General features: G+C 57.4%; 3 protein-coding genes across 5 annotated transcripts; 1 reads left to right on the top strand and 2 right to left on the bottom strand.

Moving 5' to 3' along the window:
• Window positions 1-2,868: 2,868 nt before the first annotated feature.
• Window positions 2,869-10,490, bottom strand: CSK (C-terminal Src kinase). Of its 3 annotated transcripts, none has more exons than XM_052672072.1 (13): window positions 10,374-10,490; window positions 6,888-6,965; window positions 6,664-6,777; window positions 6,253-6,365; window positions 5,947-6,166; window positions 5,323-5,416; window positions 5,183-5,248; window positions 4,932-5,031; window positions 4,725-4,815; window positions 4,428-4,501; window positions 3,836-4,031; window positions 3,654-3,740; window positions 2,869-3,552 (listed from the first exon to the last, which is right to left on the bottom strand). In XM_052672072.1, exons 2-13 carry the CDS (start codon window positions 6,900-6,902, stop codon window positions 3,370-3,372), a joined length of 1,353 nt encoding a protein of 450 aa, XP_052528032.1. In that variant the 5' UTR covers window positions 6,903-6,965; window positions 10,374-10,490; the 3' UTR covers window positions 2,869-3,369. The 3 variants fall into 3 exon arrangements, with proteins under 3 accessions (XP_052528032.1, XP_052528031.1, XP_052528030.1); XM_052672071.1 differs by lacking the exon at window positions 10,374-10,490 and adding an exon at window positions 9,102-9,642; XM_052672070.1 differs by lacking the exon at window positions 10,374-10,490 and adding an exon at window positions 9,096-9,119.
• A 5,017-nt stretch (window positions 10,491-15,507) lies between these two features.
• On the bottom strand, window positions 15,508-18,523 carry LOC128075377 (cytochrome P450 1A5). The gene is made up of 7 exons (XM_052672064.1): window positions 18,292-18,523; window positions 17,265-18,122; window positions 16,941-17,067; window positions 16,463-16,552; window positions 16,255-16,378; window positions 16,050-16,136; window positions 15,508-15,916 (listed from the first exon to the last, which is right to left on the bottom strand). Exons 2-7 carry the CDS (start codon window positions 18,114-18,116, stop codon window positions 15,610-15,612), a joined length of 1,587 nt encoding a protein of 528 aa, XP_052528024.1. The 5' UTR covers window positions 18,117-18,122; window positions 18,292-18,523; the 3' UTR covers window positions 15,508-15,609.
• A 1,702-nt stretch (window positions 18,524-20,225) lies between these two features.
• LOC128075376 (cytochrome P450 1A4) lies at window positions 20,226-24,048 on the top strand. Its single transcript, XM_052672063.1, has 7 exons — window positions 20,226-20,336; window positions 20,501-21,370; window positions 21,826-21,952; window positions 22,197-22,286; window positions 22,371-22,494; window positions 22,581-22,667; window positions 23,224-24,048. Exons 2-7 carry the CDS (start codon window positions 20,513-20,515, stop codon window positions 23,528-23,530), a joined length of 1,593 nt encoding a protein of 530 aa, XP_052528023.1. The 5' UTR covers window positions 20,226-20,336; window positions 20,501-20,512; the 3' UTR covers window positions 23,531-24,048.
• The last annotated feature ends 439 nt before the right edge of the window (window positions 24,049-24,487 follow it).

The following is a 24,487-nucleotide window of genomic DNA, read 5'->3' as shown; positions in this document are numbered from 1 at the left end:
TCCTTCCTCTCAGGACTCCAACCTGCAGTAATGAGATGTAAATCCTCGCATGACCTATTATATTAGCTTATGCTATATCACACATCTCCGTGGATTAGAAGGGAGGGAGACGAGACGTCCTCCCGAGGCAGCAGCCAGTGGGATCTAAGAGGATCGCTCCTCGGCGTTGGCACCTGGTTTGAATACCTCTGCCATGAGATCTGCTCACAGCAGACACACGTCAGCTCGGCTCTTCTTTCCAGGTAAGTGGAGAACTGACCCCAGCTCCTCACCTGCAAGCTCTCCAGATGGGAGCAGGGTTTGCCAGGGTCGCATGCAGTGGCCCGCTCTTGAAGCAATGTAGATTTCGTGGAGCTTTCTCTCTGTTTCACCATGTTTCTCTCTGCTGTTACCTTGCTAGCTGTCCAGCCAGGTGCTGAGACATGAGGTGATGTTTCTACGACGTCGCTCTTCCAACTCCAAGGCCAAGTGCAACCCCACGCTGTACCCAAATCCTGCACCACCCCATTACCTGCTGCAGCCCTCCCAGGGATGAACTGAATCCAGGTGGCACCTGGAGCTACAGCACCACCCAGATGACACCAGGTAAGCCTTGCAGTGGATGGCAAAGGGCTGAAAATATTGAAGACTCCAAGCGCAAGCACGGGATCAGCAAGGCTGGAAAAGGCCTTGGAGCTCATCAGGTGCAGCCATGAGTAGGTCCTGGAAGGATGTGTGTGTGCTGGAGACACACCGGGGGAGGAACGAGGCGGCGCTGCTAAATAAAGCAGGCAGGCTCTGCCGGGTGAAGTCACACTGACACTTCCCCGCCGGCTGTCACTTGGTGTGACGGGCACAGTCACAGCAGCACAGGGCTTTGGAGCTCAGCCATCAGGGCCGGGAACACTGAGGGACTGGTGAGGATAAGGCCAGGAGCATCAGCAGGGGCTGAGGGACACCCATGGGGGCAAGGATAGGGATATCAGCAAGCTTTGCCAAGGAGGCTGTGGATGCCCCATCCCTGCAGGCATTGGAGGCCAGGCTGGATGTGGCTCCGGGCAGCTTGGGCTGCTGGTTGGTGACCCTGCACACAGCAGGGGGTTGGAACTGGATGAGCACTGTGGTCCTTTTCAACTCAGGCCACTCTGTGATTCTATGATTTGGGTGGGAAAGCACGAGGGACCCTTGGAGATCTCAGCACTGGGCTTCGAGCTACGCTGGGTCCAGTGGCCATAGCCAACCCCCCCCTCTAAGACCCACACCAGCCCCACTGTGCCCTCCACTGGTAAGTGAGGTGGATAGGGAGGGTTGAGGTCATCCATCAGACAGCACCCTGTATGTAACACCTGAATATCGTGACATCGGTGGCACTGGATGGCAAAGCAGTGCACCTCCTGCTCTAGGTGTAGCCGTACAGGCGTGGGAATCACCACAGCTGGGGGTGAGGGAGGCGAGGGGGGGCCGCGGTGGCACCCGAGCAGTGACACAAATACACAGGGACAGACACACGGAGCCGTGTAAACAGGCACATGGGGAGAACATGTGCCGCTTGGCTGTCGGCGCGCGCCCCCAGCAAAGGCACACGGCATGGGGAGCGCGTGGGGGAGACATCCCAGAGGGGGTCTGACCAGGGTTCTCCTTTCCTGGAGAGCTCCAAGGGAGAGAGGTGCGCAGCGGGAAGAGAGCATCAGCAGCTGGGAGGGATGGTGTGACCAAGGTGACTTTGGCTGCGGGTTGGTGACCCTGCAAGGGCAACCTCAGGGAAGGAAAAGCAAAGGGTGTGCGAGGCCAGAGGCGTCCCGTGCCTCCTGCAGCCTCTGCAAACGTCAGCGCGGGTCCCAGGGGCTCACCCTGCCCTGCTGCCTGCTGCAGGCACCCCAGCCAGATGGGGGGATGCTGAGCCAAGCTGGGATCGCCGCCAGCAGTGCAACGGGGCAGAGATCAGCAGCTCGCAGCCCTGCTTCCCACTGAGATCTCCAATCCAAACCCCTGCACCCAAGCTGACGGATCCCACCCAGCCCCTTTGTGCGGACCGCTGTTGTGAAGGGAACCAAAGAGCCTTGAGCAGCAGGTGGAGGCAAAGAGCAGAGAGAGGGAGGACAGCGCTTGCAGGTGGGGGTCGTCCTGGTGCTGGGGCCGACTGGTGGCCCAAGAGGACAGGGACAGCACTCATATCCCCCTACCTCTGGTTTCAGCCCACCGCATGAGGCTGCTCAGCCTTTCTCTCCATTTCAAAAGCCACGTTCTTGCTGGCTTTGCCTGAAAATGACTTTAATCTTCATAAGCCCGAGAAGTAAAGCTGCTTATAGGCGATGTGAAGAAGTTGGGGGGGGGGGGGGGGGGAGAGAAACAGACAGGGTTAGTCCGGGAGAAATGAAACCCTACAGCATCAGACCCCATCACAGCACTGTGCCACCCCTTCCACACACCTGGATTCCATTGCTACACCCAGAAACGAGGGCATCATTGTGATGAGCTCGTCAGTTCTCAGGCCGGAACCACCCCACCATGCCCAGAAGAAGGGGAACTGGGCCAGGGGGTCCTTATCCCCTATGGGGTGGGTGCAGGGGATGAGTGACAGAGGGCTCTGGCAGGCGAGATGTGCCGCGTCCGTATGGAATGGTTTTATTACAGTTTTAATCTCACAGTCGGTAGCATTACATGAGAATAAAGCACTGGACAGGACTGGAAAAAAAGGCCTCTGGAGACAGCATGCAAACATTGCAACAAGTTTAAAGCAAAACAACCCAAAAAAAGCGCCCTCGGGGGACGCTGCTGTGCTCCCAGCAATGCAGCGTCTCCTCTGGAACCATCACTTCTGTCGTTGGGGTTTCCTTTTTGTGTGTCCATTTCATTGGCTTATTTATTATTATTCTTCTTTTATTAACCTTCTTTCTTCTTCTTCTTTTTCTTTTTTTTTTTTTTTTTAATTTTCTGTCTTTTAATTACATTAAAAAATAAGATTCGTACTTTAGTAAAACGGCCAGCGCTCGGCTGGGCCCCTGCTTGAAATAATAATAATAATAAAAAAAAAAAACAAAAAACCACAACATAATGACAACAACAACAAAATAATAATAAAGCAACGGCTCCCCTCCCCCCCTCAAAAAAAAAAAACCAAAAAAAAAAGGAACCCGAACGAAAAACACCCCAAAATCAAGGGGGGGAGGGGGGAAAAATAATAATAATAAAAAAAAAAGCCTGGGACAAAACAAAACAAACAAAACAAAACCCAACGAAGACCGATTTGGAAGGTTGGAAGTGACCAGGAGGGGCTGCCCGGTGGTTGGGCTCCGTCCGGTCGCTCCCATGGGTGGCCCTCTGTGCTGTGTGGGCTGAGAGAGCCCCCCTGCTCCTGCCCTGGGGTTGGAGGTGCCCCCCAGAGCCCTCTCACAGGTAGAGCTCCTTCTCTTTGATATGCACTAGCTGTTCACGGAGCTGGTGGAAGGACGGCCGGTGCCCTGGGTCCAGCGTCCAGCACTTCTTCATCACCTCGTAGACGATGGCTGGGCAGCCGTCGGGTGCGTCCATCTTGTAGCCCTTCTCCACCCGGGGCACCACGTCCTTCAGGGGCTGAGGGGACAAGGGCTCAGGGGGCTGCTCCCAACCCCCCCCCAAATACCCAAGGGCTGCCCCCAGCCCTCCCCCCTGCCCCTTTATGAGCTCTCACTTACGATTCTCGGATAAGGCACTCGCCCGAAGGAATAGATTTCCCACAGGAGGATCCCGAAGCTCCACACGTCCGATTTGGTGGAGAATTTCTGCGTGCAGGGAGAAAGGGCCGTTTTGAGTGGGGCTCTGAGCACAAAGCGGGACGTCTCCAGATCTTTCCCCCCTCTGACGGCTCTCCTCCCACCTTTTCTCTAAGTGCTTCGGGTGCTGTCCACTTCACAGGCAGCTTCCCCGTGTCCTGAGTGGACGACGCTTCCTTTGTCAGCCCAAAATCGCTGACCTTGGCAATGTTGTCCTCTGAGACCAACACGTTCCTCGCCGCCAGGTCCCGATGGACGAAGTTGTTGGCTTCCAGGTACTCCATGGCTTCACAGACATCTCTGGCGGGCGACAGAGAGGCGTTAGGAATTTGGTTACCAGAACTGTGGCTACAAAAAGCCACGGGTGTGCATCAGCCCTGTGGTCGGGGACATCAGGGCAGCGAGCTCTCGGCTGCCCTGCTTGAAGCAGGAGGCTTGGATGATACATCCCTTCCAACCTCAACCATCTCTGGGGACTGCATCTCCCCCATCCCTCCTCTCCTCTTCCCGTTTCTCAAGCCCCAGGGCATGGGGTGAGACGGGCAGAGCAAGCAGGACCATCCCTGCGTCACAGACTCGTGGAATCGTTTGAGTTGGAAGGGATTGTTAAAGGTCCCACTTCCCTGCAGGGAATATAATCCCAGGAAGAGGGATATCCATCAGGATGCTCAGATCCCCCCGCCCCACCATACTTACAAGGAAAACTTGAGCAGGCAGTCTGCACCTAGGACCGACCTCCCACGCGACCGCAGGTAATCTACTAGGCTGCCCTGGAGGGACAGAGAGAGATGGTGCCATCAGTGCCAGCATCTTGCTGGGAGCAGTGTCCCACTGCCAGCCCCACACGGCCCAGGGCGTGGGATGGGGAGATGGTAGCATCCAACTGGGGTCATGGCCCAGGGGAACAAGAGGTTGGGGGGCAGAGAGATGGGGAGAAGGAGGTGGAGAAAGAGGGTTGTGGTTGTGTGGGAGGACCCTGTGGTCAGCTCTCACCTTGGCCATATACTCAGTGACAATGTAGAGGCCGCTCTTCTCCTCCACGATCACCCCCAGCAGCTGCACCAGGTTGCTGTGTCGGAGCTGCCTGCACAGCAGAGGAAGGCTCAGGGAGCAGGAGGGCACGGAGACCACCTCCATCCACACACCCCTTCCCACTGCCATCTCTTGTGTGTGTTTTTTCCCCCCCCCGGCCATACTCACGTCATCACAGACGCTTCTGCCAGGAAAGCCTGCGCTGTGGCGTCGTTTTTAATGCACTTGACGGCGACTTTGTTCCCCCGGTAATCACCCAGCATCACGTCTGTAGGAAGGATGGATGGGCACAGGAATGAGCCACGGCCTCCCAACATCCCTCCCAGCATCAACTCCTGATTGGGACGCACAGGGACGTGCTTTTCCCCAGCACAGGAGACCCTATGGCATTGGGTAAGTGAGGCCAAAGCGCTGCTCACCTCCAAATTCCCCTTTGCCAATGATCTGCAGCAGCTTGAGGTCCTTCATGTTGAGGGCCCAGCCACCTGAGTGGGAAGGATGAGGGTGAGGGAGTGCCAGGGATGGGGACAAGAGCTGGGGAGGGGGCACGGCCACTCACTGCGGGAGAACTCGTCCTGAGCTGCCACCGTCCCCTCCATCACCTTGGGCTTGATGAGGCGCGTGCAGAGCCCGTCAGCATCCGTGGTGTAATGCTGGAGGGGAGACGGGGGTGAGAGGCCGGGAGGTCACCCACAGCCACGGATGACAGCGTGGGGACTCGGTGGGGGTCCCTGCCAGGGCGATGCCAGGCCCTGAGACCCCACCAGGTGGCAGCACGAGGCCACAGATGAGACCAGTACGGGCTCAGGGCTTCGGTGCCTTTGCCCATCCTATCCTTGTTTCCATCTCACCCCTTTTGTCCCAGGGCTCTGGGCCCAGCAGCTTCCGACCCAGCCCACAGGGATGCAAAGAAGATTCCATCACCTCCCACGGTCCAGAGCAACCCAACTCCAACCCATGCAATCCTCAAACTTATGGCCCCTCCTCGCCACGGGTCAGGGCATGCAGCGAGTCCCGCATCAACCACACGTGCAACCACAGAATGGTTGGGTTGGAAAGGACCTTAAAGCCCCCTGCTGTGGGCTGGCTGCCCCCCACTAGCTCACGCTGCCCTGCCAGGGCCCCATCCACAGCCTTGGGCACCTCCAGGGACAAGGAGGGTTCCTGCTCCCCGGGACCCCACCTCCACAAGCTGCATCAGGTTCTCAAAGTAGACCTCCTCGTCGATGCTCAGCTTGCTGGAGGAGTAAATGATGCGGTAGTGCTCCACCTTGCCCTCACAGCTCACACACAGGGTGTAGTCCCCAGGGTAGTTGGTGCTCTCCCGCACCAGGAACAGCCCCGTTTCAGGTGGGTACAGCAGCCGCTCTGCCTGCTCCCGTGTGATCTTCCCATGGAACCACCTGCAGCAGGGTGGGAGAGGCAGTCAGTGCGCCGGGACGGATCCCACGGGGCTGGGGGGCCACGTTTGGGGGTGATGGGGACTCACGGCATGAGGCTGAGCTTGATGCCAGCCTTCACTCCTTCCCGTTTCTGCACGTAGTTAGCGGGGATGATGCCCTCCCGGCCCACCTTGTTCTTCGCCTTGTACCAGTTGGGGTCCTGTGGGGACAGCAGAGGTGTCACAGCGAGCCCACAGACGTCTCGTCGGGAGCCAGACTGCAAGCCTCTCTCCATCCCCCTCCACTGCGCCGCCTGGGACGCTTCCATTTCAGAGGAACTTTAACTAACGAGGCCGTGAATTAATTAACCCAACGCCTGGCCCGATTGCCGGCCTGTGGGGACAGCAGAGCGACGCTCCCTGCCCGTGGGATGCAGGAGAAAACAAGGGGGAGGCTCGGGGAACCCCACAGGGGTTGGGAGGGTGGGACCCACCGCCCCGGGACCCGATGGCCATTACCTTGGTGACAGCAACGATGGTGAGGACGTCTCCCTTGCTGAACGGCAGGTCCTGCTCGGCGGTACCGTGGAAGTTGTACTTGGCGATACATTCTGTACCGGATGGCCAAACGGCCTGGGGGGGTAAAAGGAGAGGGGGGGGGAGGATGTGAGAGGTGGCTCAGAGCATCTCCCACCCACCCCGACACCGAGCAGCAGGGGAGCGCAGGGCTCACGGCACCTCACCTGCATCCCTGACATCTTCTCAGGGGCTTCGGGGGAGCAAATCTCACGGGAGGGACGCGTCACTTGGTACCATGAGACCTGGGCAGGGGGTAAAAGGACAGCTGAGAACGGCAGCACCGCTGCGAGAGGCACCGCATCTCCGTGCGTGCGTGCAGGGCTGGGCTGGGAACGTTGTTTGCAGCGGGGTTTTTGGCCGGCACGACTTTCATTTGCTAAGGAAGCACCAAAAGCCATCCCCAGACGTCACACCCAGCAGGAGAGGCCGGGATGGAGCAGAAGCGGGAAGAGAAAAAAGCTCCGCGAGAAACAAGAAAACATCCCCACGCCAGCTGCTGGGAACGGCGCCGCTGCAGCAAGCTTTTGCAAAGGGAACAAGAAGAAAAATAGCCCATTTCCCTCGGGACGAGGCGCTCCGGGCGTGGGTGCAGCCCTGTCCCCGCGGGTCGCATCCTGCTCTGCGCGTAGGAGGGGAACAAACCCGCCTTTATCCGCGCCGGCTGCTGGCTGAAGTCAGCAGCCCCGCCATCAAATGAGGCTTTCTTGGGCCGAACCATGGGGCCTCTCCCCACGGTCGCAGCGGCCACGAGCGTCCCTGAGCCCCCACTGGGGGTGATGCCAGAACGACGCGGGCGCTTTGGAGTTACTGCAGGCCCGACGGACAGCCGTCAGCAGCCAGAAGTATTTTGGGCAGGAGGAACCGAAAGCAAAGGGGCAAGGCTGGGAGGAGGAAGAAGATAAGAGGGCAGAGCGGCGGAGAGGAAGAGATCTGGGTGCTGAGAGCTGCCAACACCTCGCTCCCATTTTGTTTAGGGTCTGGAGTGATGCTCAGAGCTGTTCCCACCGTGGGAAGGGAGCGCGCCCGTCAGCACAGCACCCGGCCCTGTGCACGGTTGAGGTTTTTCCTCCCGGCCACACGAGCGGTGCTGGGGACGTCCCCACAGAGAATCCTCCTGAGACCGAGCTGTGGGGCTGCGTCACTTCCTCGGCAGCCCCCCCGAAAAGCCCCACATGGGACTGTTCCTCATCCTGCTGCTCGCAGCACCAAACCCGGTTCCGCCCCGTCCCGTTCATCCCAACGCTGGGGATGCTCTCCATTGGCACCCCTGTGTACTGTGAGAGAGCACCCGTGGGAATGCAGCATCCCTGCCTGCGTGTAGCGTTCATCTCAGAGCTCAATCTCTGTCTTCAAGTGGATCTTTGCTGAAGCCTCAAAGCGAGCCGTTGCAGGAAATGGTCCAAAGCAAAACACAGCCCTCCAAAACAACCCATCGGCCGGGTCCTCACAGCCATCTTAATGAAGTCTGCTTGAAGGAAAGCACTCTTCTGTCCCTCCACACCACAATTTAGGGTGTTATTTGCTGGAACCGGGTGTTCCACCGCCCTCAGGTGCAGTTTTGGTGCCCTTCTGCAGAGTGCAAGCTCACAAGTATGGGCTGAATGCAGACCCTCAGCCCCTCTGAACTGCCATGGGGATCAGCACGGCTTTGCATGGAGTCCCACGCCGCTCACATCCGCAGGAGGGATTTCCCATTTCTGCCTTTCTCACCACCCTGCTGCTCTCAGGAAGGTCCCCGCAGTGCGTGGTCAGCGGCTCCCAGCAGCTCCCGTGTGCTTGGAGGGCGAGGGCGGCAGGAAGGAGCTCGGGGCTGAGATTGGGCTCCACCTGAACGTTCCTGGCACAGCTCACCCCATTGGGGAACAACAGACCGGAGCACGGCCCTAAAGTGGGAAGCAGGCACTGGCAGCACCCCGGTAACCCATTGGGAAGTGGAACAAGGTGAGAGGACCTCTTCTTTTGTCCAACACCGACCTCCTCCTCTCCTCAGAAGTGGATGAAGAAGGCTCCGTGCCTGCTGGATGTCCCCGGGGAACTGACCTCATCCTTGGGCTGATGGATCAGCGCCGAGCATCAGGGCTCTGCCGGCAGCAGAGGGATGCGCAGCGCATCCCAGCACAGCAGCCATTCCCACAGCTCCCAGCAGAGCTGCTCCATCCCCACGCTGCTCTGCTGGAGAGAAAAAGGGACCAGGGGACGTTCAGAACCTGCAGGAAGGGCTCCAGTGTGCTCCAGCACAACGCCGTCCTCGCGCTCCGCTCGAGCTCCTATCCAAACTTCAGAAACAAAAGACACGAAACAACCCCCAAACAGACAACATCCCCGCTGCTCTCCAAAAGATCTTATCAGCTGTCATTACAAGCAACACCTACGATTACCATAATCGAAAGAAAAACGTTCCTCCTTTATCTCATCAGTGCTCTGAGATGGTTCTGCCGCTCCTCTCCGGCTCAGCGCCTCCAACTGCGCGTGTCGGGCACCAGCCAACGGCCCCCAGAGAGGAAAGGGGGGGTGGTGTTCCTTTTTGATGGCGTTTTTAAAAGAGAGATGATGCTGTCAAACCACAGACAGCGCCTGGGGGATACTCAGGGGCAGGTGGAGGCCCTGAGACGCTGCTTCCAACCTCCTCGCTGTGGCAGAGTCTTCCTGGGCCTTTTCTCCAAAACCTGGGCGGTTTCGCTGGATGTGGTTGTCCACCGATTGGCCGCAGTGCCCGACGACACCTCCAGAATCACTGAACTGCTAGGGTTGGAATGGACCTCCACGACGACCAACTGTGACCGCCAACCCACGGCCACCACACCGTGTCCCAAGGCCACATCCTTTGGGTCTGCTTCCCGTGCCCTGAAGGGTGTCAGTGCCTTCCTGGGGAGCAGCACGTGGGCTCTGTGCGCCCCGAAAGGAATGGGTGAATGTGGGAGGAGAACCATGGCTTGACATCCTGCTTGTGATGCATCACTGCCGTTGACCTCTGCTGGGGGCCCCATCTTCAAACTCCACCCCCAACAGACTTCTGTCCCCAGTGGATGCATCTCCCATCCCCAGTGGATGGACCTCCTGTCCCCAATGGATGCACCTCCTCTCCCCAAACAGACACACCTCCCATCCCCAACGGACAGATCTCCCATCCCCAATGGACACACCTCCTGTTCCCAATGGGCACATCTCCGTTTCCAGTGGATGCACCTCCAACCCTGCCTCCCCAGCGGGCAGATCTCCATCCCCAATGGACAGATCTCCATCTCCAATGGACAGATCTCAATCCCCAGTGGGTAGATCTCCATCCCCAACGGACAGATCTCCATCTCCAATGGTCAGATCTCCATCCCCAATGGACAGATCTCCATCCCCAACGGACAGATCTCCATCTCCAATGGTCAGATCTCCACCCCCACTGGGCAAATCTCCACCGGAGGCCCTTTGGGACGCTCTCTCCACTCCGGGTCCAAGGACCACAGCCCCAAAGGGAACAAAGCATCCCCTCCTTTACCACTACCGGCGCAGACCCGTCCAGCCGAGCTCAGCGCTCTTCCACTCCCTCGAGGAAGCGCTGCCCGACCCCTCCGTCCCCCCGCAGCTTTTTCGGGCCGGCTGACAGCGGTGTCCCGCAGCTTTTCCCCCCCCCCCCCCCCCCGGTTCCCGGTACTCACCTCCCCGAGGGGCCGCGGGCAGGCAGGGCTCAGCCCGCCGCCGGGTACTCCATGCGGCGCCGCCGGGGGCCTCCGTGCTCGAGGTGGGGGGGTGGGGGGGAGGGAAGGCGGAGGGGGGGACGGAAGGGGCGGAGGAAGGCGAGCGGCAGCCCGGCGGCTCCCAGCCCCGAGGAAGAGGCGGCCGCGGCCGCTCGCAGCCGGAGGAGCCGCGTCGGGACGGGGGGAAAAGGGAACGGAGCGGCCGCGGCCCGGGATGCGGGGAGAGAGCGGGACCGGGCGGTGCGGGGGAAGGGGGAGGAGGGAGCGGGGAGCGGGGAGCGCGGGCCGGCGCGGCCGGGGCCTGCTGGAAGGAAGCGGCGGCCGGAATCGGAGCGCCCCGAACAGCGCGCCTGCGCCGTGCGGCTCCGCAGCGCCCCCTGGTGGGCAGAAGGGAAAGAGGCGGCTTTCGGGGTGCGGGGAGTTGCGGGATGGGGAGATGGGTTCGGAGTGCGGGAGGGGAGATTTGGGTTGGGTGCGAGGAGTTTTGTGCACCGAAGAGCTTGGCACGGGATGCCCAGAGAGGCGGTGGTGTCCCGTACCTGTAGACACCACGGTCAGGCTGGGTGGCTTTGAGCGCCTGATGTGCTACGGGTGTCTCTCTGTGTGTTTTGGCCGGGGGGGGGGGGGGGGGGAATGATTCGCTTCCAGTTCAATTCTGTGACTGCAGGAGCCCACTCAGCTGTGGGGGTTCTGCACGCAGATAGGTGGGCACCCTGCTCCCATGGCCCCCAGCACCGTGCCGCCATGCCCCGAGCTCTCAAGCACTGCCTGCTCGCGGGCAGAGCCGCTGTCACTTCCTGCCCTGCGCTGCGTGCAGCCCATGTAGGGCGAAGCAGGAAGCCCGGCACAGTGCCTGCATCCCCCCCCCACCAGCGCAGGGGACCATGCGGGTGACATCGATGGGAGCTCGGTGCCAACAGCTCCAGCAGCCCAGATGGTGCTGAATGCGTCGGGAGGATTGCTATGGAGCTCCCCGCATGGAGCTCAGTGCCCCGAAGGATGCTGGGTTGCAGGCTGGCCCTGCTCGTGTTCATCCCTACTCCACGCTCTGTCTCACTCAGAGCGATGCTGGGAGGAAATGAGAGCAGCTCTGCTTGCAGCAAAGCGCGGATGCGGGCACCAACCCATGCAGCCTCCCCAGGGCAGAAATGCTGCGAGCGAAGCAGCGCACCTGCATGCTGAGCTGAACGCGAAGGCAGGTGGATGCGGTCCTGCAGCACTGCAAGCTCCAGGGCGGTGGGGATACAAAGCTCCCTCCCCAAATGAGCATCCCCCAAGTGAGCATCCCCTTCCCCGAATGAGCATCCTACTGATCAGCATCCCCCACATGAGCATCTCCCAAACGCTCGGAGCAGGAGCTCAGTCTTTCAGAGAAAGGTTCCGTTCATGCAGAGCAGAGATGTGGCAGATGCCACACGAGGGCGATCACGTCCCAAAGGCGACGCAGAGGGGACAAAAAGGCTCCGGAGAGCATCGCTGCTTCGGGACCCGCACTGCTCTGCCTGGTGCTGCTCCCTGAGGGCATTCAACCCTGACCCTCGCGTGCCTCCTAAAACACCTTGTTGGTTCTGCCTCATTTTCCGAGACTTCCCTCGTTTCCAGGAGGGTTTTAATTAAAACAGAAGGGATTGGGTTGCTGTAGGGTCTCTCAGTGTGCCAGATGCTGGTGAGGGGTGCAGGGAGCTAAAGGAGAGCTGGGATTAAGGTCGGTGCCCCCAGCCCCCACTTGTCCCAAGCAGCCTTCGGTGTGCAGGATGTGGTTATCACCGTGTCTGCTTTGCTCTGCCTCAACCCAGGGACAAACTCCACCCTCACCTGCTTTCTTGTGCACCCCATTGTACCTTTGGGCTTGGGGTCCAGAGAAAGTCCCACCAGCTCCAGTGCCCTGGAAGATAAAATCAGAGAGCCCTGCTCCATGGTGGGGAGCAGTTTTTCTTACCCCAAAAGGCAGAAATCAGCCACTCTTCTCACTGCAACACAGCTGCTCCCGTGGCTGAAGGAAGAGGAAAGCCTGGTTTGGTCGTGAATGTGGAGAGGCAAGGAGATGTGATCTTTGGAGATCATCTTGTCATAAAATCATTAAGGTTGGAATGACCACTGGGATCATCTCATCTAACCACCAGCCCATCACCACCCTGCCCACTAACCCCTCAATAAGGGATGCAGGAGCAAAGCTCACAGTGCTCGGGTACCATCACACTGCACACGTGGCTCAGAAATGTGGGGCTCAAAGTGAGCCTTAAGACATCAAGCATCAAGAGTATTCTTAACATGGAGGGGCTGTCCCCTCTTTTGGGACTGGCAGTCACAGCAGTGGTCTGGTATCAAATGTGGAGGTTGGTGGCCCTGCATGTGGCAGGGGGTTGGACATTCATGATCCTCGAGGTCCCTTCCAACCCAGGCCATTCTGTGATTCTGTGATCTATGATTCTGTGACGCCTGCTTAGCTTAGGAGACAATTTATTTCTCCCTTGGCAAAACTGAGCAGGCTTGGCCATCGATTACAGGCACCCAAGAGTGCTGAGGGAATGAAGAGAGATGGAGCTGGGTTAGAAATGTACAGGACGCTCTTTTAACAAGGAGGGTCATTAAGTACTGGAGCAACTCCTCTGGGGAATTGGGAACTCCAAAGGCTGGCATCCAGGTGGAGGAGTTTGGTGCTGCCTGCATTTAAGGTTTCCATCCCTGCTGGATGTTTTTCTGTGGGCTCAAGGGACCGGTGAGCCTCACCAGCTTGGCAAGAGGACCAGGAGCCAAGAGGCCATGGCTCAGTGCTGACTCACTTTAAAAGGGCCAATAAAAGCAATTAGCTGTGGTGCAATCAAAGCTCCCCTGGCTTATCACAGCTCCGGTCCCCATAAAGGTCCCCATAAAGAAATCGTGGCAATCTCAAGTTACCTGGGGAATAAATGGAGGCTTTAATCGAGGGAAATAATCTGTGGAAAGACAAAGATAGAGGAGTTGTGTGAGCAATTGGTGCTGGCGTGGCAATGATCAATAGATTTGCTTATTGGGAGGTGGTGGGGAAGAGGAGGAAGGGCAGAGCTGTGAGTGCAGCATGGGAACACTTTGATGAGAGCTGCCAGGACACACCAAGAATGTCCAAGGAGGCAAGTCCAACCTTGTATGGCAGCCCTGCTCCCTTCCAGAGCCTCCCAAAAGGTCTCCTTGCTGCTCCCTGCTTGCTCTCCTTCCACTCCCTTCCTGCCTTCTCTCTCCCTTCCCCATCCCGGCTCTGCAGTGACTTCACCCTGGTTCTGCCCACTGCACCCTCAGGCTGCAGTTATCCCAGGGGCAGCAATCAGCCCTTGATAAACACTGGAGGAACAATCACCAAGGAGCTGTTTCACCTCGCTGACGTTAATATTAATCCACTTATCGGCCCCAGGGCTATAAAACATCCATCTCTAAAGGGTAAAAATCATCCCAGCGTTCTTCCTTTATATCAGCACCTGCTTATTGCGGGCCTTATCAGCAACCAGCACCAGGATTCAGGGGGACAAAGTCACGCAATGGCTCCAGCTGATGGGACTCTGGTCCTGCACCAGCACCAGAGTCACTGGCTGAGCCCATGAGAGCCTCCCACACCATGGGGTGGTGGTGACACCATGACGGGATGGTCCTGGAGGTCTTCCCCTAAGTTAAGTGCTGAGAAGCTCATCCCATGTCTGTGATGATTCCACCTTCCCTGGGCTGTCCTTGGGATGCCCTCCATGGACAGGTGGGTTGTGAACAGATTGCCTTTACCTATTTTATTTTGTTGTTTTGTTGAGATGCCATCTGCCTAATGGACCTCGTGCGTGGTCCTAAGCTGTCCGTCCACATTTCCTCCAAGGCTGGTGACCTCAGCTTGAAGGAACTTTTGACTCAGCAGCATGCTGGAAATAGCTGCATCAGCATCTTTATTGAAGCTAAGCAGAATTAGTTCTCCATTTGTCTCCATGCTGGGAGCAGAGATCAACCTGGGCTCCAAACTCCTTCTTCCCGCCTCATCATCCCCTACACCCATTGGCAGCATCTGGACAGATGAATGGAAGTTGTTCCTTCCATTCCTGCCTGTTTAACGGGTCTGAACACCTCCCAGTTCTTGCTGGAATCTCCGTGAGGTCTTGGGCAGTCGGCTTCCCCATTTCCTTCCCCACAAGGGCTCTTTTGTTTTTCTCTCTTCTTGGAAGTTTTTGCTCAAGGCGTGTTTCCATGTTACCAGCCACCCGTATTCGGACCCAAAGAGAAGTCTCATTGGTTAGGGTCTGGTGTAATGGTTGAGTAGATGCAACCCATGGAAACGGGTTCAAGAGCAGTGCTGCACTGAGTGGTTGTTCTTGTTCCCGTATCATTGCATGACAGCTACTGGGGTGCGTGCAAATGAACACCAAGCTGTACTAGGGCAAGAAGAGGAGGCATCTGGCCTTCCTGGCAGGGATTGACTGACAGCCAATGTAAACTTTTGGGTTTGAGTTGGAGAAGGTCCTGTTCTCCTCTCCCTGTCACGAAAACACCCTTGCTCCAGCCCAGAAAACCAACAGTCTGGTGCGAGGTTGTCTGATAGATTCTCAGAGAGGCATTGAAGCTTCTGAATGGGATCTCAGAGGGACAAGTCAGTCGGGCAATTAAAAACCCAATGTAGAAACAAGGAAGCCTTGTCTTTGGAGGGCATGGAGAACTATCAGCTTTTTTCCAAGATACCTTCCCAAAATCTCCAATAATTTATTCCCTGCACTCTCATCTACAGTGAAGGTAAATTCCAATCTGTGAAAATCTGTCCTCTGAGAAGTCCAGAAGCAGTGATGCTGGCTGGACATTGATAGCATCAATCCTCATCCCCACCCAGGCTTTGGGCATCAGTTCTGCCAAGATCTTGGGGCATAGGTTGGTTGTCCTTCAGCTGTCAAAGAGTAATTCTGAAGGAATACAGCCCCGAGGCCTTCAGATGGTTTGGGGTACATTTCCTGTCCTTCCCTCAAATGGCAGCTTGTGCCCCCCATAACTGTGCTTTGTGGTGCTAAGAGTAGACAGGACGGAACATCCAACACCAGAAATGCTGGGAAACGAGGTGAACAAACACAAGAAAGTGAACAAGACAGAGAACGGGAGCTTCAACGGCTTTTGTTTATTGCATGGTTCTGCGAGGTAATGCCAGACCCAGGTCTGTTATAAGGGCGCCCAAGTGGAAATACCTGGGCTATGGATAAACTGCTCAGTTTGAGCTCTTCGTGGAGAAGCGTTTCTTGACTTGAAAGTGCTCACATCTCTTGTGCTTGACGGACAGTCCATATATAGGTGTCATGTCTGCCTTCTTGCCATCGCGGATGCTGAACTCCAGTTGCTGGAGCAATGTGGTCAGGAAAAGGAACACCTCCCACTTGCCTATGTTTTCCCCAATGCACCTCCTTTTCCCCAGGCCAAAAGTCATCACCTTCTCCGCATCCACTTTGTTCACTTCAGTCCCTTCAGCATTGAGGAAACGCTCTGGGTTGAAAGTCTGTGGATCCTTCCAAAGTTTCCTAGAATGGCAGACATCAGATTTTGAGATGATGTCCCCTGGCCACGGATGCAGGGAACACTGGGTTCAGCAGATACCTCATCTGCTCCTTTTTCTCCCCGAGCAGGAGGCTTCCTGCCCTTGAAGGTACTCACTCATCGTGATTCACTTGCCACTGGTTGATAAACACGCAGCGGTCCTTTGGGATATAGTAGCCATTCAGCACCGTGTCTCTGGTCGTGCTGGTGGGAGGAGAGAGGACTGTGAGGTTTTGGGAAGCAAAGAGGCTCTTCTGCATCCTCAGCGGACTTCATTAAGTCCTGCTTGACCCTCCCTCCTCTTTGAAAGCCCAGCACTTGCCTGTGTGGGATGGTGAAGGGTATGAAGGAGGTGTGCCGGAACATCTCCAGGATGAAGGCTTCTGTGTAGGGCAGCATGCCTCGGTCAGACAGCCGTGGTCTCCTCTCCTGGCCGATGGTCTGATCTGTGGGGTGCAGACAGGAGGAGCTGGTTGGGGCCAGCCCTCAGTGGAGGTCCCAGCCCTGGAGAAGAGGGTTGAGGAACTCACCCAGCTCTGCCTGAATCTTCTTCTGGATGTGGGGGTATGTCACGAGGTACATGAGACTCCAGGACAGGGCAGTTGTCACACTGTCAAAGCCTAGACAGAGAGCAGATCAGGTCTACACAATGTGCAGGGCAGAGGACATCCTAGGCGCACACAGTAGGGCTCGGACTTTTATCCTGATAGAGAAAGCTTTGCTAAAAACTTCAGTTCTCATTCCTCCTCGAGTGGAAACTCGAGGGAGTTTCCACAGGGCTGCTCTAACATGAACCAGTCAGCAGGCACCTCCTTCAACCACCCTGGCTTGGAAGCTTGATCAAGCTACAAACTGTGCTCTGTGCTTCTTCCTAAAGCCTCTTTCCAGAGCTGATGTCCCATGGGGTCTCTGGGCTACTGGGAGAAAACCAGAGAGCCAGGTTGGACAAGGAGGAGTGAGGAGCCTGAGACAAGCTGCGGGAGCTGAGGGAGCGCTGGGAAGACATACCTGCTCCAAAGATGTCATTCACCAGGTTGATGATCTTCTCATTTGGGATCTGTGTGGCACTGTTGGCTTCAGCTTTTTTCTCCATGCACTGCTCAATGAGGGAGTCGGTGACATCTCGGATGTTGTTCTGAGAAGAAGAGACAAGTGATGCTGACTTGCTGTAAGCACCCATGGGTGGTATGAGCAAGGGTGTCTGCCCTTCAACACCCTATGGCCCTACTGACTTTACAGTCTATGAAAATGAGCTGGCCATTAGCAGCAAGAGCACAAGTAACTCACTGATACCAAGGGGGAACGGCAGGTGAGGCTCCCGTGAGCTCTTACCTTGTCGAAAGTCTGGTAGTGCTCTTCCACAGCTGTCTTCAACAATTTCATGAATCGCTTGTTGAAATCCAGAAACAAATCCATGTTGCGTCTGGGGAGGTACTGGAGCAGCGGGATGAAGTCAGCTGGGTTGCCAACAGCAGTCACATCCACAAACTCATCCACCATGTTCACCACATTGAGCAGCTCCTGGTCGTCGTGGTCGTAACGCTTGCCAAAGCAAATGGCACAGATGACGTTGGCCACCGACACCACCATGTAGCGGTAGGGGTCAAAGCTCTGCTTCTCCTCCATCAGCTGCAGGAATTTGGTGACCAGGTAGCTGGCCTCGTTGGTGACGTGCTCCTCCAAGAGGCAGCTGGAGGAGGCCGTGGGGCTGGCGGTGATGGAGAAGGTCTTCAGGGCGTTCTGTGCCAGCTTCCTACGGGCTTTCCACACTTCCCCCGTGTCAGTGCTGAAGGTCAGGCTCTGTCCATCCGTAATGTGTCGGAAGCTGTAGAGGTCAGGGCGTCCCATGAAGTCTTCTGCTTGCCTCACCAAGGCTTGCCTGATGGTTTCCAGCCCGCTGAGCACCACCACGGGCCGGGAGCCGATGGTCACCTCCATCACATCCCCGTATTTGCGGCTCATCTGGGTGAGCACCAGGTGTGGGTCCTTCCTCAGCTCCAGCACACTGCCCAGCACTGGGAGCCCACGGGGACCCGGGGGTCTGCGCAGCCCCTTGGGTGTGTGCTGCCGGCGGGTCTGGGTCAGCAGCAGGAGCAGGCAGAAAGTGGCAGCTGCCACCAGCACCTCGGTGGCCAAGATGAGACCTGAGCTGCCCACCTGTGCCATCGCTTCCTCCGGCCCCATTGCCACCTGGAAGGAAGCGTGGTGTAGAGTTAGGGCTTGAAAAAGTTATTTTAAACAGAGCAGAGAGCATAGAGAAAGAGAGGGATGGGAGAGACATTCCGTGAATTTCTTATGCTGACATAAATACCTTCTCGATCCTACCTCTGTGTTCAGAGCCGCATGCACACATTCCTACCTGCAGGTCCTTGAAGCTGGGCAGAGACAGGCAGAGGGCACTCAGACCCTGGAACCACGCAGGATCCTCTTCCCCTGCTTCTTAGCTCTGCCACGGGGCTTTATATACATTTTTGGGTGCTTATCTGAGGGTCACAGCAGCCAAGACCCAACGAGCGACTGCCTATTAACAGAGGGGCTGATCCCATCTGGAGCCACTCTAGATACGCAGGTATACACCCTCTGGCTCTGAGATGCTCCAGGGCACCAACCTTTCAAGTGGGGCACCTGTATCCCCACGCTATCAGTGGCAGGACCTCTGGCCTCGGGTTAACCATTGGCCAGGGTTGCGTGAGAAGTGGCTGGCGCGCTTCCCCTGCTGCAGGGAGAGGAGTGGCAGGGCAGGGGGAGCTGCTGACATAGGGCAGGGGACAGGGGCAAGGCTGGGGGCATCCCAGAGGGCTCGTCCCCCTGCGTGCCCCGATGGGGACACACTGCATCCCTCCTCGGTGCGATGCGCAGGTGCTCAGGGCAGCAGGGAGGCTGATGAGGTGGCATACAATTTGGGGTCCTGGCCCCAGTTTTCATCCGTTCCTTGGAAAGCACGGTGGGAATTTTGCCCAGGTACAAGCCGAGCTAATGTTTAATAAAGGCTTTCAACATCTGGCTCGAGCGGGATCGTTAATAGCAGTGCCTGGGCTCATTAATGCTTGGCAAGAACAGTTACAAAACCCCCGCTGATAAAAGCCGGCCCCGTAATTGCACGCGCTAATGACGGGCACCACGCAGGCGTCCCAGCCCGCAGATGCCTCCCAGCTCCGCGTGGGGAAGGTGCCGGTCAGCACATGGGAGATGAGCTCAGACAGACGGGAAGTGCTGAGAAGGTTGGGGAGGGGGGGAGGGCGGAGAGGGTATGACTGGATGGATGCACAGACGGGGCGAGCAGCTCCGAGGCTGCTTGTAGGGGACGACTGCAAGGCTGTCGCCGGACCCTGCCACCGTGTCATCCCTAAGCAGAGACACACGCGGAGGCACTGCTGAGCCCCGCTTTGCCCTGGGGACACGCCTGGCACCGAGCCCCGTTACCCGCGACGGCGCCGGGGGGGGGATCTGATCCCGCAAGGTCCCGGCGCCGCCCTGACCCCGGGACGGGCTCGTGGACGTGGGGCCACCGCCCTGGCCCTTTAAAAGCCATTTCCCACCCACACACCCATAGCGTGACAGAGAGTGACCGTCCCACGTTGTTCCCGGCCCCTTCGCACGCGATGTCCCCAAGCGCCTGGGGGTGGGTCCCCTTTGTGTCCCCCCCGCAAATAGCAGCTCTCTCCTCCTCGCTGCCCCGTGCCGTTCACTCGCCACCTCCCCCCTCACCCCGACGTGCCCCCTGGGGGCAGAGGGGCACTGAGGGCACGATCGCTTCTCACGCGAACCTGGCCAATATTTAACCGGGACGGGAGCCCCGCGACGTGAGTCCCGTGGGGCGGCCAGGCGTCCATCCCCGAGGGCAAAGAGTGGGGAAAGGGCTGAGATCCGAGATCCTCACCTCGGGGCGGCGCGGGCGGCAGCGTGGGGAGGGGGCTGCGGCCGGCCCCCGCGTGTTCGCGGAGCCGCGTGGGGCTGCGGCTCCTTTAAGAACCTCCCCGGTAGCGTGACTGCAGGGACCGGGGCGGTGCAGGTTCCCAAACCTCCCGCCCGCTTCGCACGCGATGTCCCCCCACAGCCTTCCTCACGGGACCTCCGGATCCCCCGCCCGATGTCCCCGCAACCGCTCGTGGCGCCGCGAACGCCCTCCGCGCCGTGCCGCCTCGGCACCCCCCCCCCGCCCCGTCGGGGCTCCCCGCAGGTGTTCACCCCGCAAAACCAGGAGGGGTACCGGGGAGGTTGGTGGGGGACCGGCGGGGAGAGGTGGGGGATGTTCAAAAGCTTGGCCGCAATTCAACTTTGGGTCACGTGATGGGAGGTGTCCCGGCCAACGGCAGAGGGAGGCGATGCATATAAAGCAGGCTCGGAGGGACAGCGGGTACCTGGTGGCAGGATCGGGCCCTCGTGGGACAGCAGCACCCAGAGGTGAGCATTCCCATCCCCAACCCTCCAGCATCCCACCTGCAGCCACCGCTTCTGGGCAGCGAGGGGGTCCCGGTGGCTTGCGTGGGGCCACCATCACCCCACAATCTCAAACCCCAATATCTGGTGGAGGACCCTCCTCTCCATCAGCGCTTTCTCCCCTCCAGGTTCACTTCCAGATGGCAGCGGGATCGCAGGCAGCGATGGCACAGGTGGGCAGCTCAGGTCTCATCTCGGCCACCGAGGTGCTGGTGGCAGCTGCCACTTTCTGCCTGCTCCTGCTGCTGACCCAGACCCGCCGGCAGCAAACACCCAAAGGGCTGCGCAGACCCCCGGGTCCCCGTGGGCTCCCAGTGCTGGGCAGTGTGCTGAAGCTGAGGAAGGACCCACACCTGGTGCTCACCCAGATGAGCCGCAAATACGGGGATGTGATGGAGGTGACCATCGGCTCCCGGCCAGTGGTGGTGCTCAGCGGGCTGGAAACCATCAGGCAAGCCTTGGTGAGGCAAGCAGAAGACTTCATGGGACGCCCTGACCTGCCCAGCTTTAAGTACATCTCCAATGGCCACAGCCTGGCATTCAGCTACGAATGTGGGGATGCCTGGAAAGCCCGTAGGAAGCTGGCACAGAACGCCCTGAAGACCTTCTCCATCGCCGCCAGCCCCACGGCCTCCTCCAGCTGCCTCTTGGAGGAGCACGTCACCAACGAGGCCAGCTACCTGGTCACCAAATTCCTGCAGCTGATGGAGGGGAAGCAGAGCTTTGACCCCTACAGCTACCTGGTGGTGTCGGTGGCCAACGTCATCTGTGCCATTTGCTTTGGCAAGCGTTACGACCACGACGACCAGGAGCTGCTCAGCGTGGTGAACATGAACACTGAGTTTGGGGATGTGACTGCTGCTGGAAACCCCTCTGACTTCATCCCGCTGCTCCGGTACCTCCCCAACCGTGCCATGGCTGCCTTTAAGGATGTCAACACTCGTTTCGATGCCTTCATACAGAAAATCGTCCAGAACCATTACACTACCTTTGATAAGGTAAGAGCTTGGGTGCCGTTCTGTGGCAAACCTTTCCTTTGCCTCACTGCTCTTTCTCTTTGTCATGATCCCATTCATTGACATCACTGAAAGAAGGCACAGAATTCGAGCTTTTGCTCTGCTTTCTGCCTGATGAAACCAACATGCCATGGAGGAGGCTCACATCTAATTCTGCTGCTTGCAGTATGTGGTGGGGCTCCTGGAACTGTTGGTTTTTCTCTAGCACATCCCCAGTTCTCCTCACCCTTTGGGTTGGCTTTGTTACCTACCTAGGATCACAGAATACCTTAAATTGGAAGGGACCCACAGGGATCGTAAAGTCCAACTCCTGGCCCCACGCAGGACCCCCCAAAATTCAAACCATACCATCTCACTGCTTTCCTGCGGGCATTCACTGCCTCCAGCTTTTCCCATCCTATGTGCCCTCGTGTCTCTGACCCTCTGGCTCTTCCCAGGAGCACATTCGGGACGTCACGGACTCGTTGATTGGGCACTGCCAGGAGAAGAAGACAGGGGAGGATGTCCGTGTCCAACCCTCTGATGTGAGCATCATCTCCATCGTCAATGACCTCTTTGGGGCAGGTGAGGGCATCTCGGTGGGTGCAGCCCCATCTGCTGCTGGCAGATGGGATTGGAAGCCTGGGGTTTTGGAGGGACTGTGGGCTCAGAGCAGATGGCTTTGCAGTGGTGGCTGATGGTGGAACTGCTCCAAGGCAAATATTGGCTGCGTGTCATCAGCCAAAGCACTGAGGGCGCCGGGATCTGCAAATATCCTCCTACCTGTCTTCTTTTGGCATTGAAACACTTTTCTTTTGTGCTTGTCTAGGCTTTGACACAGTGACAACCACCCTGTCTTGGTGCATATTGTACGCTGCCTTGTACCCCCACACCCAGAAGAAGATTCAGGCAGAGCTGGGTGAGTTCCTCAACCCTCTTCTCCAGGGCTGGGACCTCCACCGAGGGCTGGCCCCAACCAGCTCCTCCTGTCTGCACCCCACAGATCAGACCATCGGCCAGGAGAGGAGACCACGGCTGTCTGACCGAGGCATGCTGCCCTACACAGAAGCCTTCATCCTGGAGGTGTTCCGGCACACCTCCCTCCTGCCCTTCACCATCCCACATAGGTAAGCACTGTTTGGATTTTGTCTCTTTGGAGGTCACGACAAAGCTGCCAGTCTCCTCTCAACTTCTCCTCCCGTTTTACTTGCAGTACAACAAAAGACACTGTACTGAATGGTTATTACATCCCCAAGAACACCTGCGTATTTGTCAACCAGTGGCAAGTGAACCACGATGAGTGAGTACACCAAAGTGTTCCTAACCAGGTGCACCAGGCACGAGTGTAGCTCAGATCCATCCTTATAAGTGCATGAATGTAACATGATGGCGGATGGATGCAGAAGGGGTTCCCAGACCAGGTGTCAGAAGCTTTGTGCTATGTGGGAATGTGTTTCCCCAAATCCAAGCAGCAGTCCCTTGGCTGAGATGCTGGGAAATCCCCCCAGTGCAGCTAGGCTGGGGCAGGCTGGAAAGGTTTTGCAGGGAGAATGCCAGAGAAGAAATCCCTCTGGTTCCCATCCTTCCTGCCTGATTCCCGTGCTCCTGTTTCAGCTGAAATACGTCCTGGATTTATGTGCCCAGTTCAATCAATCCTGGTATTTGCACAGGCAAACACAATGAGAGTTCAAAGTGGAGGTTTCAGTGGGATGAGCTGATAGGGGCTGACGTGCAGCTGGCACTGCGGATCAGGAACAGAGGCTCAGCAGAGGGCCGCTGCTTTAGGATGGGGAAATGAAAGCTTTCTTTGGCCGCTGGCCACAGCACCTTGCTCAGGTCTCTCCCTTCTGCCGCAGGAAGATCTGGAAGGATCCTTCCTCCTTCAAACCCGAGCGCTTCCTCAATGCATCCGGCACCGAAATCAACAAGACGGAGGGTGACAAGGTGGTGATCTTTGGCCTGGGGAAGAGGCGGTGCATCGGGGAATCCATCGGGCGCTGGGAGGTCTTCCTCTTCCTGACCACCATCCTGCAGCAGCTGGAGATCAGCCTGGCCCCCGGGCAGCAGGTGGATGTCACCCCTCAGTACGGGCTGACCATGAAGTACAAGCAGTGCGAGTGCTTCCAGATGAAGAAGCGCTTCGCCACCAAGAGCTCTGCGTGAGGAGGGAGGAGAGAGCCAAGCCTTGTGGGGTTGAGGGCATGGAGAAGCTCCCATCTCCGCGATGCTTCGCTCTGCAGTGCTCAGGACGAGTGCCCTGAAATGACTTCACGCAGGGGATCCCCCAGCATTTGCACACTGGTGGCATCCTGACTATAGAAATGCATTATACAAGTAGCGCTGCTCGCACATGAAATAATTAGCTGGCCTCCTAATGAGAAGCCTCCTAGGAAATACCAAATGAATGATAAGAAGGGACACAGAGCAATAAGAGGCACAGGAAAACACTTCTGGCTTCCAGATTATGCATTATGCTTTTTTTTTTTATTTTATTATTATTATTTTTAATAGATTTATGCATTATGACTAATAAAGAGAAGAGTTTGAGGACTGCAGGGCAAATCCTCCTGGCAAATGTTGCATCAGTGCCTGTTTTCTGTGTCCTGCATAAAAAGGCATTCATTTACAGAGGTAAAGGCTGCCCAGGTTTTCTAACCTAATAAACACGAAATTTTCCTGCATTTTGCTGGTCTCATCCTACTGGGAGGGCAACATGGATCAGAGCTCTGTCCTCAAAGGTCTGGTTGAATCTAGGTTTTTTCCTAGGGGGAACTGAACTGAGCATTCACACTGATGGGAGCTTTGCTGTCTTTGTGGGTGCTGGATCGCAGAAGCATTAAGGTTGGAAAAGAGCACCAAGGTCCAACCCCAACCCTGGAGACACTCAGGGTCAGGATGGATGAGGATCTGAGCACCCTGACCTAGCTGCAGATGCCCCTGTCCATTGCAGGGGTGTCTGACTAGAGGCTTGACTCAATGCATCCCTTAAGAGGAGCCTTCCTCCTGGTGTTGTCCTCTGAGGCTCTGTAGCCTCACCAGGAGCCACAATAACGTGGCACGTGGAGGTGATGGAGATGATGGAAGATGGGAGGCAGGGGGGCAGTGGAGGTGACAGCAGGA

Source organism: Tympanuchus pallidicinctus, unplaced genomic scaffold (assembly GCF_026119805.1).
Source record: "Tympanuchus pallidicinctus isolate F22 unplaced genomic scaffold, pur_lepc_1.0 scaffold12, whole genome shotgun sequence".
Taxonomy (NCBI): domain Eukaryota; kingdom Metazoa; phylum Chordata; class Aves; order Galliformes; family Phasianidae; genus Tympanuchus; species Tympanuchus pallidicinctus.
The sequence above is the reverse complement of the archived record's forward strand: the minus strand, read 5'-3'. Positions and strand labels throughout refer to the sequence as shown.